This window comes from Stigmatopora argus, chromosome 11 (assembly GCF_051989625.1).
Source record: "Stigmatopora argus isolate UIUO_Sarg chromosome 11, RoL_Sarg_1.0, whole genome shotgun sequence".
In the NCBI taxonomy this organism is placed as follows: domain Eukaryota; kingdom Metazoa; phylum Chordata; class Actinopteri; order Syngnathiformes; family Syngnathidae; genus Stigmatopora; species Stigmatopora argus.
The window spans coordinates 13165332-13181987 of NC_135397.1; the positions used below are offsets into that span (position 1 = coordinate 13165332).

General features: G+C 38.7%; 2 protein-coding genes across 6 annotated transcripts in view; both read right to left on the bottom strand.

The window, feature by feature from the left end:
* Positions 1-82: 82 nt before the first annotated feature.
* gclc (glutamate-cysteine ligase, catalytic subunit) lies at positions 83-11501 on the bottom strand. 2 transcript variants are annotated; one of them, XM_077612442.1, is made up of 16 exons: positions 10820-11501; positions 9632-9744; positions 7628-7810; positions 6686-6799; positions 6225-6283; positions 6025-6158; positions 5814-5888; positions 4859-4975; positions 3468-3540; positions 3289-3401; positions 3110-3202; positions 2932-3036; positions 2782-2863; positions 2149-2258; positions 831-951; positions 83-764 (listed from the first exon to the last, which is right to left on the bottom strand). In XM_077612442.1, exons 1-16 carry the CDS (start codon positions 10967-10969, stop codon positions 583-585), a joined length of 1824 nt encoding a protein of 607 aa, XP_077468568.1. In that variant the 5' UTR covers positions 10970-11501; the 3' UTR covers positions 83-582. The 2 variants fall into 2 exon arrangements, with proteins under 2 accessions (XP_077468568.1, XP_077468567.1); XM_077612441.1 differs by having other exon boundaries at positions 3289-3540; positions 10820-11496.
* A 3684-nt stretch (positions 11502-15185) lies between these two features.
* klhl31 (kelch-like family member 31) overlaps positions 15186-16656 on the bottom strand; it is a 33475-nt gene continuing 32004 nt past the window's right edge. For all 4 annotated transcript variants that reach the window (XM_077612928.1, XM_077612927.1, XM_077612926.1 and 1 more), the window contains one exon: positions 15186-16290. In XM_077612928.1, coding sequence (XP_077469054.1) covers positions 15555-16290 — 736 coding nt within the window. In that variant the 3' untranslated portion in view covers positions 15186-15554. The remainder of the gene's footprint in view (positions 16291-16656) is intronic.

The following is a 16656-nucleotide window of genomic DNA, read 5'->3' on the forward strand; positions in this document are numbered from 1 at the left end:
CGCTGCTGCCATCTGGTGGATAAAAGGGCTTAACATTACGGAATCCCATCTTCTCACATAATGACAACAAAAAATAAAAGCGTTGTGTCATGGAGATTTATTTGAAACAGCATCACACTGTATTGCGCCTTTATTTGAATGCCTGTGATCGTGATTCCAAGGATTCAAAAGGGAATTGTGTCCCTCAAAAGAAGAAAGCTCAGAGATTCAATGAGAAAATCAGGCAGAGTACCGTGTTAACATTAAGCAGGAGTACAGTATTAAAAAGTAGAGATGAGGGAAAAACAACCTACTGTACAACTCTTTGCTACACTTACATTGTCACACAGATTTCCTGGGAAAAATAAATACACCGTTTCTATGACATAGCCGTTACCATTTGTTAAAACCCTATTAAAATAATCTCCAGTCATAAAAATCTGTTACAGTATATGTACAGTAAATAGGATTTCTGTAGAAGTAGTTTCTTTCTTTGAAAAACTTTTTTTTCCATATTTTAAAAAAGCGTACCAATTTAAACTTGTGCCTCATATTTGGTCTTTGTCATACGCATGATGCCGTCCGTCCCAAAGACGTTCTTTCTCACTTAACCTTGTTGACTGGATTCCCAATGAGCTCGGGGCATTGTTCGGCGCCCTTGGCAATCCCGTCACACTTCACAAACAAGTCGTAATTAATTTTATCAGAGATGACGCTGTCCTGCTTGTACTCTGGGTGCTTGGCCACAAACTCCCTCATCCACTTGGCCATTGTCATCAGCTCACCTGGAAAGCAAAACAGAGAGGTTTGGAGCGGAACACCTCCAGATAACATTTGTAGTTAAAATTTACCTGAGGCACGTTTCTTGATGAGTTTCAGGTAATTCAAAATGGTGCATCTGGTGTCCACGTCAACCTCCATATTCTCTAGGTAGCAATTGAGGATGGGGATGAGCCCTTGAAAAACTCCCTCCTAGAATTTAAAAAGAAAAAAATCATCAGGATTCATCTATTTCACCAAGCAGATTCAATAAAGCGAGCTTAACTCTGAAGATTTTAGATTAAAGTTGTGTTTGTGTTCACTGTTTCACAACAGCAGAATTAGTTTAAACAACAAAAGAAACAATGACCTAAAATCAATTTAAAACTAAACTTAAAAAACGGAGAGGGGAAAAAAAAAATCATACATGGAAATAAAGTTACTAATCAGAGGTTGAGGCCTAAACACAACATAATTATAATAGAAAATAATATGACAGTAGTGTAACGGATTTACACATTCACGTGCAATTTCGTACAACCCCATAAAGACTGGTTAAAACCCTTTCAGGGAAGACACTTTTCTGATCGCTCTATATAAAGTTGTTTAACTTGAATGCTCAGAATCAGAGCTATACTATATATATAAAAATATATACTGTATTGTTTAAAAAAACAACTAACGTTTCATAAGGACAGACTAAGTCATGTAAACGATTAACTGAGACGTAACAGGGTCCCACTTAAAAGAATTGTCTGGAAATGAGTACATCTTTGTGGGGAAAGTCAACTATCGATGGATATTTAAAATTGCTGCACACAAAAGTTGCGCCTCCATCTGCGGGACTGCTGTCAAAAGTACATGCCATGGAATTGGAAAAAAGGTCAGTAGCACCTGATCACTGAAAAATAGTGTTCGTGAATGAACATAATTTTTCATGTCACGTGGTCACGCCAAATTTCATCCAAAACTAGAAATGATGATGAATGACACTTCACATATTAATATTTAGCTTCAAATGAAACTATTTTGTGCAACCACCTGACATAAAAAAAATTCATTCAACAATTTTTTTAAAACAATTTGTAGTGGTAGATGGCATAACAAGGGCTACCCAGAATTTGCATGCTGACAAAATTATGAAATGAATTGTCATTTGGCACGGAAAGAGGTAGAAGTAGAAAATCTTAATTCCTTGAGTACATGTCCAGGACCAGGTTATTATTTTGCTATTATAGATTTCTTAGTCAAAAAATTTGGAGTCTACACTCTCAGGTTTGAATAACCAACCTTTATGTAAAAAAAAAAACTCAGAATAGACCAAGTTGTCATTAAACCTGCTTTGTGTAATGGACCCCTGATGTAGTCTGTTCCCCAAAAATGCAGCTCTGCGTAGAAGACAACTCTTACTTTTCCGTTGATGATAGTGTCGATGCTCATTAGCGTGTACTCCTCGTTAGCTCCATCTGTCTCACAACCGTTTTGGGCTGAGGAGGTGCCATCCAGAACCGGGTTGCATCCTGTTTGCAGGCAAACAAACAACTGTTTATGCCTGACTGTGCCAACCAACTTCAAGCTTTTGGTTAAACGATCCTGGGAGAACTTATGGTGTAATATATGAAGGTTCCATTTCCTTCTTTTGCATAATTTTATGAAGTTGTGACGATAATTTCCCATGCAAATAAAGCAATATTAACTTTGTTATTTTTCTTCAAAAAATGCTAACTTTTTGCAGTTTAATAGCCCAAAAAAGCCCAGTATGTAATGTTCGTCTGCACTCGCCTTTTGTTTACATCTGGACAGCTGTTTTGCAGAGGGTATTTATTTTTTTCAAGCTGGTGAGAGATGGCAGCACCTCACGGCTTCAAAACATAATTTTTCATTTCTACAGGGTGCAGGAGCATGGCGCTAACTTCAAACGTTTTATTTTTATTTTTTGCCTTCTGGTGCATTTTTGCTATTTCCTGGGACTATTTTAATTTTCGCAAAAATGTGCTTTAGGCAGTCAAAAGGTTTAAACATAACATTATGCACTTAAGTTACCTTTGAAGATGTCTTTTCGAAAGTAGAACATTCCCTCCTGCACGGCATTCCTCTTCTGTCCCACTTTAAGGTTCTCATCCACCTGATGATATATAAATATATATATAAAATTGTCAGCATTAATTCAGAAACCAAAGGCAATTTATTCACCTTGGATAATGGGATGAGGAAATCCAGTTTGTAGGACAAGATGACTCTGGTAAGCAGGACGACAAAGACAACATAGGCAGCATTCTCAAAATCAGTGAGCTGAACCTGAGAAGGGAAAAAAGTCTCGAGTTGGTGGTCCTCATTTCAAACGAAATAGATTTGAAGCTGGATGACTCACCTCCATTGGGCGGAACTCAACTCTCCAGCCAATGTCCGATTTGGGAGGTGGTGGCTTAAACCTCATTGTTTGCCAGTTGGTAGATTGGATGTTCTGTCAAACATGATAAGCAAGACTTTAAGTCTCAAGTACAAACCTAGGACATCCCTCCTGCTTAGGTGTGGACGCAATACTCTCACCTCAAAGTGGTCCGACTCATTCTCATCGTCCTGGTGCAATTTCTCCTCATAGGTGCACAATGGATCTCTGATGAAGAGGTGAGCAATGTGCTGGGCCAGCATCTTGTCAATTCCTGCACCGAGCAGCTTCTTGTAGATTTCCTCATCGATTGTCAAATCAATGTCGTTGTACTTCTCACCGCAGATAGACAGGTAACTATCAATGGAGTCGTATCTTGACTTGAAGATTCTATATTTGTTGTTTTTTAAAGGCTGCAGGGGATAAATGAACCATTACTGTAAATTCTACTCTTTAAGTCACACATTTTAGTAGTTTAATGGGTCTGTAATTTATACTAAGGTGTGATTTATAGTCCGATAAATATGGTAGGGAAGATAAGGATTGCTTGTGATGATTTTTACTCATACATACTTTTAATTTTTAAACTTTTTTTCCGAACAGTAATTTATTATCAACCAAAGGCATCCTAAAATGTATGATCATCCTAAAATATAGCGACAACCACCCCCTTTCTGTGGTTGGTTCTCACTTATTACAATAGGATTTTTTTTTTTAAACATTGCCTAATCTCTGAAGGAAATAGTGTTTTTTAAATTACTCCAATAAAGCGGTCAGAAAATGAATGAATAATATAAACACGTTACACAAATATAGAATGAATATAACGTTACAAAAAATGTTGCTGAAGATGAACAGAACAGGATCGTATTTATAAAATAAAAAAAACAAGATCACATTGCAGTCAAGAACACATTCAGAAACATTTGATGCAAAATGAAATTGACTCCACGACTTCCAGATTCTTGTCGAATTAACAATTCACTTTGAGTTCATTAATTTATTTTCCCAAGTTATTATCCTCTAGGGTCGCAAGGGGTGCTGGAGCTTATCCCAGCTAACTACGGGCACCAGGCAGAGGACACCCTGAATCGGTGGCTTGCCAATTGCAAGGCACAAGGAGATGGACAATCATTCAGGCTCATACTCATACCTAAGGGCAATTTAGAGTGTCACTTTAAATTATTTATTTTTCTAAACACAGTGACACAGTTTGGTGGTCTGCGTTCGCCAAATCTGTAGGGTTGGTGTGCCCACCCCCCTGCACACAACCGTGCAGTTGGAAAACATCACTTTGCTCTGTAATGGGACAAAAATCCTACGACAACAATTTGTCTCCATTCAATTTATGACATCCAACACCAAGTGTCTTTGGCTAAAAACTAAACCAAGAGAGAGCAGGCAACTGGCGAGCTAGAGCATGTAAATAAAAATTGTAGTGTAATGGTTACACCTTCATATCTAGAAACATATGCTGTAAAAGCCCTTTAAAAAAATACAAGACCTTGAAATGTTGGGATTGGCTGTTAAAAAATGTGTTCTTTTACCTCAAAGTGTGCATTTATTATTGCAATTCTCCATTCATTTCAGTACTGATATTAAATATCACCGCCCTCTGGTGGTCGTGTTATAGCAAGTGTGATGATCAACCCTGTTCTAAACGCATTATAGAACAATATAGATAGGAACACAAATACAAATCGTATGGTATCGTATCGTATGTCTGTGTACCTTGAGTCCACGTTCCTCCTGCGTCCTGTCATCCACTGAGGCAGAAATAACCCCCCAGCGACAATCAATGTCGGACACGTGGCCTCTGTAGAAGGGGGAGGCTGCACTCAGTGCCATCTGGATGCACAGAGACAAAATAGTACTTAGCGATAGTAGTGTTTAAATCATTATAGGCACAATACATTATTGATCTTTTGTGGGGTAAGTTTTTCAAACTATCAGTAGAATGAAAGCTTCTAGTTACGTATATAGATATTTATATATACAGCCGTTAAAATTCTAGAAAAGATCAATGAAATGTTAAATCTACAATCATTTTGCTAGGATTGATAAATTGCATTTGAGTGTGGAATCATTCATTATTATTGAGAGCTTAAATTGCTTATTGCAATGGTCTAGTACAGCGGTGTCAGACTCATAACATGTTCAAGACCCACATATTACCAAATAAATCTCACGTAAGATGGACCAGTTATTTTTTTGGCCCAAAAAGTTAACTTACTTGTTCTGCCATTGATAGTAATAAACATACTCCATTACAGCGAGGATGGGGTGGCATTGGGTGATCGTGCAAAAAAAGCCCAAACCAATTTGACTTCAAGTTAATGCTTAAAAAGAAGTAAAAACAGCAAAAAAAATAAAACAAATCCCTGATCTTTTTATACCCGATTCCAATCCTTTAAAGATTACATGATCGGGCCTGATCGGGGACATCCCTAGCTAACAACATCACTACCAATTGTACAAACCTTTGTCAGACAATGTTCTGACAATGTCTTTAGGAACCTGAATTTACACTTATTGATCTATATTCCTCAAGATAAGTTTGATATCACATTTGTAAACCATATCCCTGCTTAATATAGTAAATTCTACACGCAGTCCTTCGAAATAGAGGCAGAAAATTAGGTGGATGGCAAAGGTAAATAAACACTGACTCTCCTTATCTACTCACCACTATCGGACAAAACGTAGCCAGTTGGTCATAAAGGTATCTTGCCTCGTCAATGCTGCAAGCTTGGAATGTGACCTGTAAATTGTAATACATCATTTAAAAGACTATACTTTTATGGCCATATTGAAGCCTGCTTTGCCGCTGAAAGATACCTTATCTCTGATCAATTATAAAAACAAGAACTGTTTGATTCTCCACGCCGGCTCACTACCTGCAGACAGCAGTTGCCCATCCCGAAGCCCATGGCGTCCATGTAGATGTGGTCAGCCAGAGCCGCCATCGCCGACTCGTCGTCCACAGGAAACTCCTCGACGAATGGAGATGGCGTGCACTTGTCTTTGAAGACTGAAACATCATTTGGTTTGTTTTAAATTGGGATCTCTTTTCAATTAGTGCATCGCCGAAACTTACTTGGCACATTAATTGCAACTTTTTCCCCTCGCCTGTGCCGTATGTTCCTGGTGAGGGTGCTGCAAAAAAATAGTTGACAAGATGACTTACAACACAACACACAACATATAATTATAATAGGGGTGGGGTTAAAATAAAAAAAAAAGTGTATTTTTAATGTATTAAATCTTGATTAATTTCCCTATAGTTTAGCCCCAAAACTTTTTTTTTTAGATTCCAATAGAGCCAAGTGCATGACGGAATCTAATATGTGCGAATATTCCTAGACTTTCAAGCTTATGGTACAATTTAAAGTACCTTCAAGTATTTTTTTTATCTAGTGTTTTCCTGTGAATGCTACATAAGTCATACATAATTTGTGTATGTGTACCACGTTTAAGTCCCACCCTTAAATTACATCACTTCAAAATGTATTCAATCATTATTAATTAAAGCTGTACCTTACTTTCGTTAGTGGCTACCTGAATCTTGGGTGTCTGTTAATGGCTTCATCCGGGAAAAACAGCGACTTTGACACTCCGCTTTCAACAGGTGTTGGTGGGTATTCAGGTTGCGTAAAACCAGGGCAGCCCAGCCTAAATGACAATGACAGTACAATAAGTACAAATATGAGGAAAAACAGTATATCCAGAACCCATGCCCTGGCAGGAAATGAACAAATGGTCTTCTATCGCCGTCAATAACCGCCATGAGCGATTACATCCAATTTCGCATAAGTCCAAAGAATGTATGATGCAATTATGACTGGTCTTGGGAAAAAAAAAAAGGTTGAAGATGTAAAAGGATACCCAGTTGCATCGTAAAGATTTACTAGTTGTGGCATTTTTTTCTTAATAAAATCTAAATGACCATAGCACAAGACTATTTTTTAAATTATTTTTCTTTTCAGGTATGACAAGCCTTATCACAGTAAAATAATTACTATTATTTTTTAATTGCTTTAGTTGATTTTTTTTTAATAACTTGAGATTTCTATAAAACTTATTTAGAGTTCAAGAATATCAACACCTGATGCCATGGCATTGACCTAACGAGCAACTTTATTTTTAAAAAGGATGGAGATTATTTATATAGATTTTCTGAAGAATGGAGATGAAACTACAGTATTCTCTAAATTATTGCGACTTTACAACTTTGCGATTTTTTTCTGCTATTAATTATTTTATAAAGTTTTGTTTTTTTTAAGTTCATAAAAATGTGAAATCCGCTTAAACTTGCAAGCGGAAGCCACTCCCCTGTCTTCTACTTGCTACTAGGACTCAGCAATGAAGATTTTATTTTATTTTTTGATAGGGTAACCCTACTTCGCATTTTTCGATTATCACGGCCATGTCGGGTCTACATTAACCGTGATAATCGAGGGATTACTGTATTTTAAAATTCCCTAACTTTAATTTTTCTACCTTGGAAATGAGGTGATTGTGCATAAAATTTCATTTTGGTTCAGGACAGAAGAAGCCTCTCGTCGTCTCTTCCCCATGTTGCTCTCCACAGTGTTAAACTCCGACATGGTCCCGCCATAGGGCTGCCCCGGGGTTCCCTCTATCATGTAGCTGCCATATTCTGGCCTCCAAAGCGTGGGGTGGCTGCACAAATAAATAAAATACACAAATTGTTTCATAGAACTCAAAAATGTAAACTAATGGCCCCCGGTTTCATCAACGCCGGAGTAACTTTTTACAGGTCAAGTGTTCAATGGACTTATGTTTGCAAGATGGGCAGCAATGAGGAATGTTGGGGTCTACCATGCTCAGTACCACCAGGATTTCCACTGAATGAAAAGTTGGTGGCACAGATTTCGAGCAATGTCACCAACGTGGCAAACATAACACGAGCAGGCTTGTAAAAACTCTTCTGCTTGATCTCTTCAGGTTGCCTTGTGTCTAAAACATTCCAAACCATGGATGGGGGCTGTCTACTATGCAGATGTATACCCAGGGTGACAACATTAATTCATTCATTGTATTTTTTAAGTATTTTTCTATCATATCTTGAACACAACTCAATGAAAATAATGTCTCGCTAAACTGGCCGGTGCAGCAATTTTTATGAATATTTGTTTTCATAGCTTATGGACGAATGGATTTCATAATACTTAACTCATTGTCTGCCATTGGCAAGGATATATGTCCAATTCATTTTAACTGGGAGGATTTGCCGTGAATGCATAGCACCATCAATGGCAGCCAATGAGTTAAATGGGTGTACTAAAAAGGGCTTAATTAAATTCCAATTTGATTTAAATACCTTGCTGGGAGATTTCACGGGAAATATTCTATTTCAAAGGTTAAATGACATCACTTCAAAAAACTAAAGTTATTTTTGGCCATTTTGGTAATCTTGACACATCCAAATCCAAATCCATCAGATACAAATGTATACACTCATATGAAGCCTTTTGAGTTCAAGAAATTGGACAAGTACAGTCGCATTGGAATGGAAAATGGAAAATAGACTGGGGGAAATATTTTTAGACTCCCTCACATTCTAAACGTTCAAATTACCAGCGGTTTACTGACTTTTGCAAGTTTTTCTCTTTCGACAAGACGGGATCCGTAAAGAATGAAGGTTGGTATTTGTAAAGATGAAATTAGGAGGACTGTCAGTACAGTATACTGCAATCCTACATCAATATACGAATGTAATATATTATATAACTATCAATGTTATCGTCTTTCAGAGTCGTGCCTTCAATTGCCAAGCTTCAAATCATACAATTTAGAGCTCAACCATATTGCAAAAAGGGAGATTCACCAAAAATTCAGTGGCCAAAATGTCATTAAAAAAATTGGTTTCGGCTTTGGTCCAAAATGCTTTTTCTTCACAGAATTAAGATTAGGGATACTGGAAGTTTGCTCGGTAGCTCGCACTTCTCTTATCAATTTTCTTCAAGAGGCAACACAACAGTGAATGAGGGCGTGTTAGCATAGCATATTAGCTCCTAGTACCTAGTGCTCTTTGAGCAGCTAAGTACCTCCTACAATGCCTTTTTCATTACGACACTCAGTTTTAGATTTCAGTTTTTGGTTTCGGAAAATAATTTTCACTTTTGTGCATCTCTATGCAAATGTATAGTCTAAAGTTCATGTTTGCTTGCTTTACCAATTCCAAAACAAAAGCTGAAAGCACAACGGTGAGTGTGGCTCGCCCCCTTTTCTGTTTATTTACGTCATTATATTTGACATACATTTACTTATGCAAATAAACGGTACTTCAAAATTGCCGTAGGCACATATATGAAGGATTATCTAATGTCAATAATTGCAGGATAAGTCAATGTGACATGACAACACATTTACAGGATAACTTTTGCGAGCTAACGCATGAAGTGAGAGAAAAACACAGTTCTGGGATTTGCCAGAGTTCAAAGATTCTGGAAGATGTATCTGACCCGCTATAAAACTTACTTGGGATTTATCATTTCACCTTGGCTTTGAAGGGTATCCAAAACATCAGCACTATTCAGCACAAGCCGAACCTTTTCTTTCTTGTCATCCAGTTCCACTAACATATACTCAACCTAGAATACAGAAAACATTCCGATTCAACAACACTGCCGCATGATAAGACATGAATCATATTTTCACTTGACACGTCACATGCTTCCAACTCATGAATGCGTTTCTCCTTGACTTTTGCCTCAGTTCTGCTTGTAATCCCCTGTCTACCAAGGGCTTCATCTATAACAACAGCGTTCCACATTGTTTGCAATCACATTCCACATGAGAGATCAAAGCTAGTCACGACATCTGTTAATCATACTTTTATTGATTTAAGTGCGCCGTAAAAATCAACTTGGCACGGTGCCTTTCTTTTATTGCTGAGATAAAATGAAATGATATTTAGCCAGTGAAAGTCTGTGAGAATTTGGAGGTATATTGATAAAATTAATCATTTAAAAGGGCACACATTTAGTTCAGTGGTTGCCATTGACAGCACTTGACATCCGACCCATTTTACTGGGAGGGCTAAAATCATTCGTTCCCAGTCTCTCCCAGTCAAAATGTATTGAAAATTTTGTGTCGCCACTAGCAAGGAGTGTTAACACCCAGTCCTTCATGTTTAAAAGAACTGAATGTCTCTCCTGATCAATGGCAGACAAGGAGTTAAATACTATGAAATAAAATTTAAAAAAAAACCTTTAGTGTTATTGGGGGAAATTATAATTGAGACCTGGCATCCACAATTGTGGACCTAATAAATGAAATGAAAAAAAAAACATTAAAAATGTGATAAGCACGTTTGGACCAGAGGATTTTTTTCTTCATATTCACTTTAAAATATTAACTCGCTCTTTAAAGGGGTTAAAACGTACTAGGGGGCTAAGAGAAGAATACTATTTTTGAAATTTTACAGGTAATTAACCCCTCACTTGGGAAAATATTTTATCATGGAATATTACGTAGTGTTATCCTTTAGCTTTACCCAATCACATGCTGAGACGTATACGTGCACACTACTCACTCATTTACAGTACTGCAAATATAATTGTCAATGTAAAAAAATCAAATCAATAAAGTTCTATCTACACAGGGTTATAATAATAGTATATTTAGTTAAAACGCTAAAATCAAAGCGACAAATGCACACTTTACCTCATCGCCCCATTTGAGCACATCCTTTTGCCGGTCCTTCAGATTGTTGTAAATGTTGACAAACTGAGTAATGCCATGAGCTCTGATGTGATCCGCATATTTCTTGGTATTTTCCCAGTTCAGCGGATTGCCTAGACTCAATAAGCCCATGTCACACGCTCGGTAAGGAAGGGGAAGCGACGGCCGTTTGCCTCGCTGCTTTCTTCGGCTAACTTTCACGCCGAGTGCTAACTAGCTAGCAAAGAGTTCCACACTGGAAACAATAAGCAATATGCTCCCTTTTTCGATCTACGTGAGTTCGTGGGTTTGTCAAGTTGTCTAAAAAATATTCGTTGAAAGAATTTACCCTCTATTTAATTCGAAAGTTGGCACCCAGAGAAGGTGAAAGAAGGCTCCCTTGTCATCACTTGCTAATGTCTGCCTAGCTTGAAGACACGCTGCGGCTATGCAGTTGCTCGCCAAAAAGCGTCTTTTTTCCCTCACTTGCCTACTTGACTGAATGCTTCTTAAATATCCGCTTCTGTTTGGTGGGTTGAGCCTGTTGTGTCGTTGCTGCTGAACCAATCCACTTTAAAGAATTGGACAGTCGGTCGTACATAATGGACACAACCCACTCCTTCACCACTTGCTGATGAGACGTCACCATGACTCAGCTTTCTTCGTGAAGCCACCATAGCGTGCTGCACCTGTCATCCTGTCACTCATACTCACTCCAATATGTGGTTAAAAAGTTATTCGTTTTAAAGTGAATTATTCTCATCTCATTTTCTGAACCGCTTTATCCTCATTAGGGTCGCGGGGGGTGCTGGAGCCTATCCCAGCTAACTCCGGGCCAGAAAATCATCCCATACAAATTGGGAACAGCCTGAATTGGTGGACAGCCAATCGCAGGGCACAAGGAGACAAACAACCATTCACGCTCACACCCATACCTAAGGGCAATTTAGAGTGGCCAATCAGCATGTTTTTGGAATGTGGGAGGAAACCGGAGTACCTGGAGAAAACCCACACAAGAGAACATGCAAACTCCACACAGATGGACATGACCTGGATTTGAACCCAGGACCCCAATGCTGTGAGGCCGACGCGCTAACCACTCGCCCCATTGGTTAAAAATCTATTCTTTTTTTATTTAATTATTAATAATTATTTTTTAAACAAATTGCCCCCCACATACACACAAACACAAACCTAAACAAAAGAGCTTTCTGTCTTAACAATTGGAATTCTATTGGCAGGTATTTTTCGGAAACACACAACATTGGCATTTTGCAACATTCTTTTCATCACAAACAAGCGAGCAAACAATGTTATCAAACTATATAAAGAAATCTGCTCAACCTTAACTTTTTTTATTTTTTACAAAAAATGACAAAGATCTGGTTGTTATGGATTTTCTCATACAGTATGTGATTTTCTCCAAAATTTTAAATGGCATTGTACATGAGAACACATGGCTCTCGAGCCACATTCGGTTCCTGGCCAAAATGAATGCGGCTCTTTGCTTCTTATCATATTTTGTATCTACTGTGGCTCTTTGGCTCATTTCAAATTTCTCTTATTTTTATTCTCTTTTAAAACACACTCGAAATGTATATTAAACATAAAGCTGAAAATGAAGTAATTGGTGCATATGTTTAATAATTATTACCATCGAATGGTAAATGTTTTCCTTTTTAGGCCATTGGCAATATATGACGACGTCTAAAATTGTCATTGAAAGTGAACCTTGTCCTCATCCACACATTGTGTAAAAGTGTTTATGTAGTATGACAAAGCAAATGGTGCTTGATTCAAGGATTGCTACCTATATTACAATAATACAATGAGGAAAGGAGGGTGTGTGCCCGTCCTCTTGCGCAAAGTATGATGAGATTGACAGATTAAAGTATATAAAAAATGGATTATGAAAGCTCTGACATGCTGTAGCTTGTTTTTCCTGCCTTAAGTGTTGCAAACCTTACATGATGATCAAAGAAGATTTACTGACTTGTGAGCATACTCGGAAACTAGTTTCAGTCCATGTTTTGGCCCATTATGAAATCAAATAAAATTTCAGAGTAAATTTAACGTTAAACCCCAAACCCCAAATAATTATTAATTAAAATATTCTACATGAAAAATGCTTTGCATTCTTTTCCATGAACAGCAGAGCATGCGGGAATAATGAGTCATGATTCATAACAAAAACATGACGAAGAAACAAGGACACCAATAGTTATTAAAAAGAATAAAAATCCCAAAGTGCCACATACCTGAAAAACAAATGCATCATACATGACAAAAAACAAACCAAACAAGCCGACGCAAACAAACAAACACGGAGCGATCATTTTAGTTTAAACAAATTTGGTGTTTTTTATGCAAACTGGAGGAGACAGAAAAGATATGAACAGGGTGGAACCAAAATTGAGTCACACAAAACATATCTGGGAGTGAACCGTTTAAAGAAACAAATAACCAGTAATTTATCCACTTTTTAATGAGAGAAAAACACGAGATGTTTGAAGCGACAGGTCTGACAAGTTTAGAGAATATAAAAAATATCAACCCCTTTTGCGGTGGATTAGAAGTAACCTAGTGACATATTTGTTTTGGGCTTTCATTTATTTGTTTTCTGAACTGTTGTTCGGGCTTGTCTTAATTTGTTTTATGAAAAGAAAAAAACATTTCATGCAATTTAAATTATTTTCTAATTTGTAATAGTGGCTACCATCCACTTTTCTAGTCACATGGACTATATTGTGACTACAGTAGTAAATATTTGTTTAGTACACATTAGACGTAAATGCAAGACTGTCTTACATACAATTGTGTTGTAAAAACAAAGAAAAAAAATCAAGCGGCTCGTGGTTGGGTGGACATTGTACCCAGTTTGTGAAGCAGTGATAGGTTTTGAAAAGTCATGTTGTGTGACTTATCATGTTTGTATATATATATACGCTCTTTTTTAAATGTATGGATTTAAGCCAAGAATTAATTATCTGTCAATAGTCAAAAGCATTTTAAACTAAACAACACCCCCAAACAAACCAGATTACAAAAATCATGACAGCCATTTATGATCTATAACAATGTTTAACTGGAAAGTTATTTTCTGTGAGCCTCTGTGTGAGCTTAAAGATAAGAATTGAAAGAATCGTTTGAACATAAAATGCAAATACTGGTGATGTTTCTTTTGGTCCACAGCAGGCCGTCAGGCAGTTTGACGACTGACTATACAATATTTGCTCATAAAAGCATATAAAAAAAGATAATTATCATAATATAAAGTCACTGACAGATTAGATCAATCACCTGATTAAAGTTGAGGCAGCATTGGTTCTGTTCCATTTCACTGGTGGTGAATATGTGTATGATTGGTCTCTCTCTAACCTGAATTTGACTGATATAATAGTCTACCTTTTGCTGGGATATGTTGCAACTCCCTGTCCCCCTCAATGGGTCAAATTGCTTGCTGTAGAAAATAGTCCTGCTGGACTAAAAATACTTTACAGTAATATTTCCATAGTTTGCTATAGCTCCAAAGGGGTATAATTACCTAGGTATAAAAATACAGAAGTACCTGAAGTTGAAAATATTATTTTAATTCTTGGGGGAAAAAAAATAGAATTGGTGAAAAATGAAATAGAAATGGGGTGGCCCGGCATCTGAACTGCTTATCTTCACAAGAGTCGCAGGGGGTGCTGGAGCCTATCCTAGCTGACTTCAAGCCGGAGGGAGGAGACACCCTGAATCGGTGTCCAGTCGATCGCAGGGCAAGAGGAGACGGACAACCATTCACACTGACAATCATACCACGGGGTAATTCAGAGTGTTCAACCAGCATACAATGCATGTTTTTGGAATGTGGGAGGAAAGCGGAATTCCCAGAGAAAACCCAGAAAGGCCCGGGGAGAACATGCAAACTCCACACAGAAGGACCGACCTGGATTTGAACCCAGGACCCCAAAACTGTGAAGCCGATGCTCAAACCACTCACCTGCTGGGCTGCCCTTTGCTGATTTAGACCTTGCATTTATTTTAAAAAAGCATAAAAAATCATGAGCAACCAGGAAAATGCCCGGGCAGTTGTCTCTGGTTACAAATTGGGGACACCCTGAATTGGTGGCCAGCCAATCGCAGGGCACAAAGAGACAAACAACCATTCACGCTCACACTCATACCTAGGGGCAATTTGGGAGTGTCCAATCAGCCTATCATGCATGTCTTTGGAATGTGGGTGGAAACCGGAATACCCGGAGAAAACCCACGCGGGCCTGGGAAGAACATGCAAACTCCACACAGGTGGACTGACCTGGAATTGAATCTAGGACTCCCACTGTGAGGCCGAGGCTCTAACCACTCAGCCGCCAGGCCCCCCTATGCCTTATAGTACCTATATTAAATTCATATCCAAAATAGTTTTCCAAACGCATTCATTCCTCATCTCTCGGAATGCATGTTGTACTGTTCAGTGTGGTTGTCGTGAGATTGGGTAAATAAAGGCAAACAAATGTCTTCAGACAGTGACTTTAATTTAAAGACATTTTATACTGAATGAGGGCAAATTCAATTCTAAGATGTGAATTGGCCCCAAAGAAAAATGCTTGTTACATAAGTGAATTGTTGTTTGTCTGTCTAATAAACCCCCAATGATGCAGAGTAGAACATCACCACATCACCGGAATTTTAAGATATCAAATAGCAGAGGGCAGGCAGTATGTAAACTTCATCATCGTTAGGATCTCAATGCTTATATACTGACTGGCGCCGATGAAACAGAGCTGGCTCTAGACTCCCGTGCTGTTTTTCGAGCGGGGATGGTGACGACGCAGCACGAAATGCCGACTGTTGCTTCCGGCAACTCGTCATCCTCCGTCCATTCGTTGAGGTCGGCGTTGTACGACTGAATGCATTTCTTATACTTTTTCTCACCTTCATTCCAGCCGCCGAGGAGATACATCTTGCTGTTCAAAACGGCAACGCCGGCCGTGCTCACGCCCGTGTGTAGGGGAGCGCAGTAGCTCCACTGCCCGGTTTGAGGGACGTACGACTCAACGACCAGGACGTCCACCCTCTCCCCACGACCTCCCAGCTGACTGCCACCGATGACGTAGGCGCGATCGCCCACTGTGGCGGCGCAGTGCCAACCGCGGGGCGTGCTAAGGCTGCTCTTATCCTGCCAGGAGTCGGTGGATGGATCGTACGTGCAAACGGCCCTGGAGTAGGCGTTGTTAATGTACCCTCCTGAGACGAGGATCTTTCCATCAATGACTGAGCTTGCGTGACAACAGCGCGGAACCTCCATGGGTGCTTTCATCTGCCACTGGTTGGAAGATGGCACGTAGCACTCCATTGACGCCTGAACGCCGTCAGCATTACGCCCACCGGTGGCGAACAAAAGCCCGCTGTAAGTGCTGATACTGAAGTGCGTGCGGCGTTGGATCATGTTGCTCAGGTGAATCCAGGTGTTGAACCGGGGGTCATACCTTAAGAAGGTCAAGGCGGTTAATACTTTCAAGGCATAGCATCATGACAAATACCGTGTTTTCTCGCATATAAGCCGTATTTGTAAATAAAAAAAATGCACACAAGACTTACAGCGTTGCTATACTCTTTTTTAGCAGTAGATGTCGCAAATTAACATTTACTATTTGTTGGTTATTTTCTGTTTTGCAGTAAGAAAGCAACCATTACTAGATGGATTAGTATAAAACTGTTTTTTTTCTGTATGTATCCATATTTGTTTTTTGTGCTTATATTATTTTTTTCAGAATATCCGCTTGTGAATGAATACATTGCTTTTCCATGTCCCCCCTCTGATAATGACTTCCTTTTTGAATTCGTCCACGTGC

Coding starts and splice junctions, on each gene's coding strand:
- gclc (XM_077612441.1), bottom strand. CDS start 10,969: ATGGGCTTATTGAGTCTAGGCAATCCGCTGAACTGGGAAAATACCAAG. Junction 3,037..3,109: donor TTGAGTTCCGCCCAATGGAG/GTGAGTCATCCA, acceptor TTCCCTTCTCAG/GTTCAGCTCACTGATTTTGA. Junction 2,864..2,931: donor TCCTCATCCCATTATCCAAG/GTGAATAAATTG, acceptor ATATATCATCAG/GTGGATGAGAACCTTAAAGT.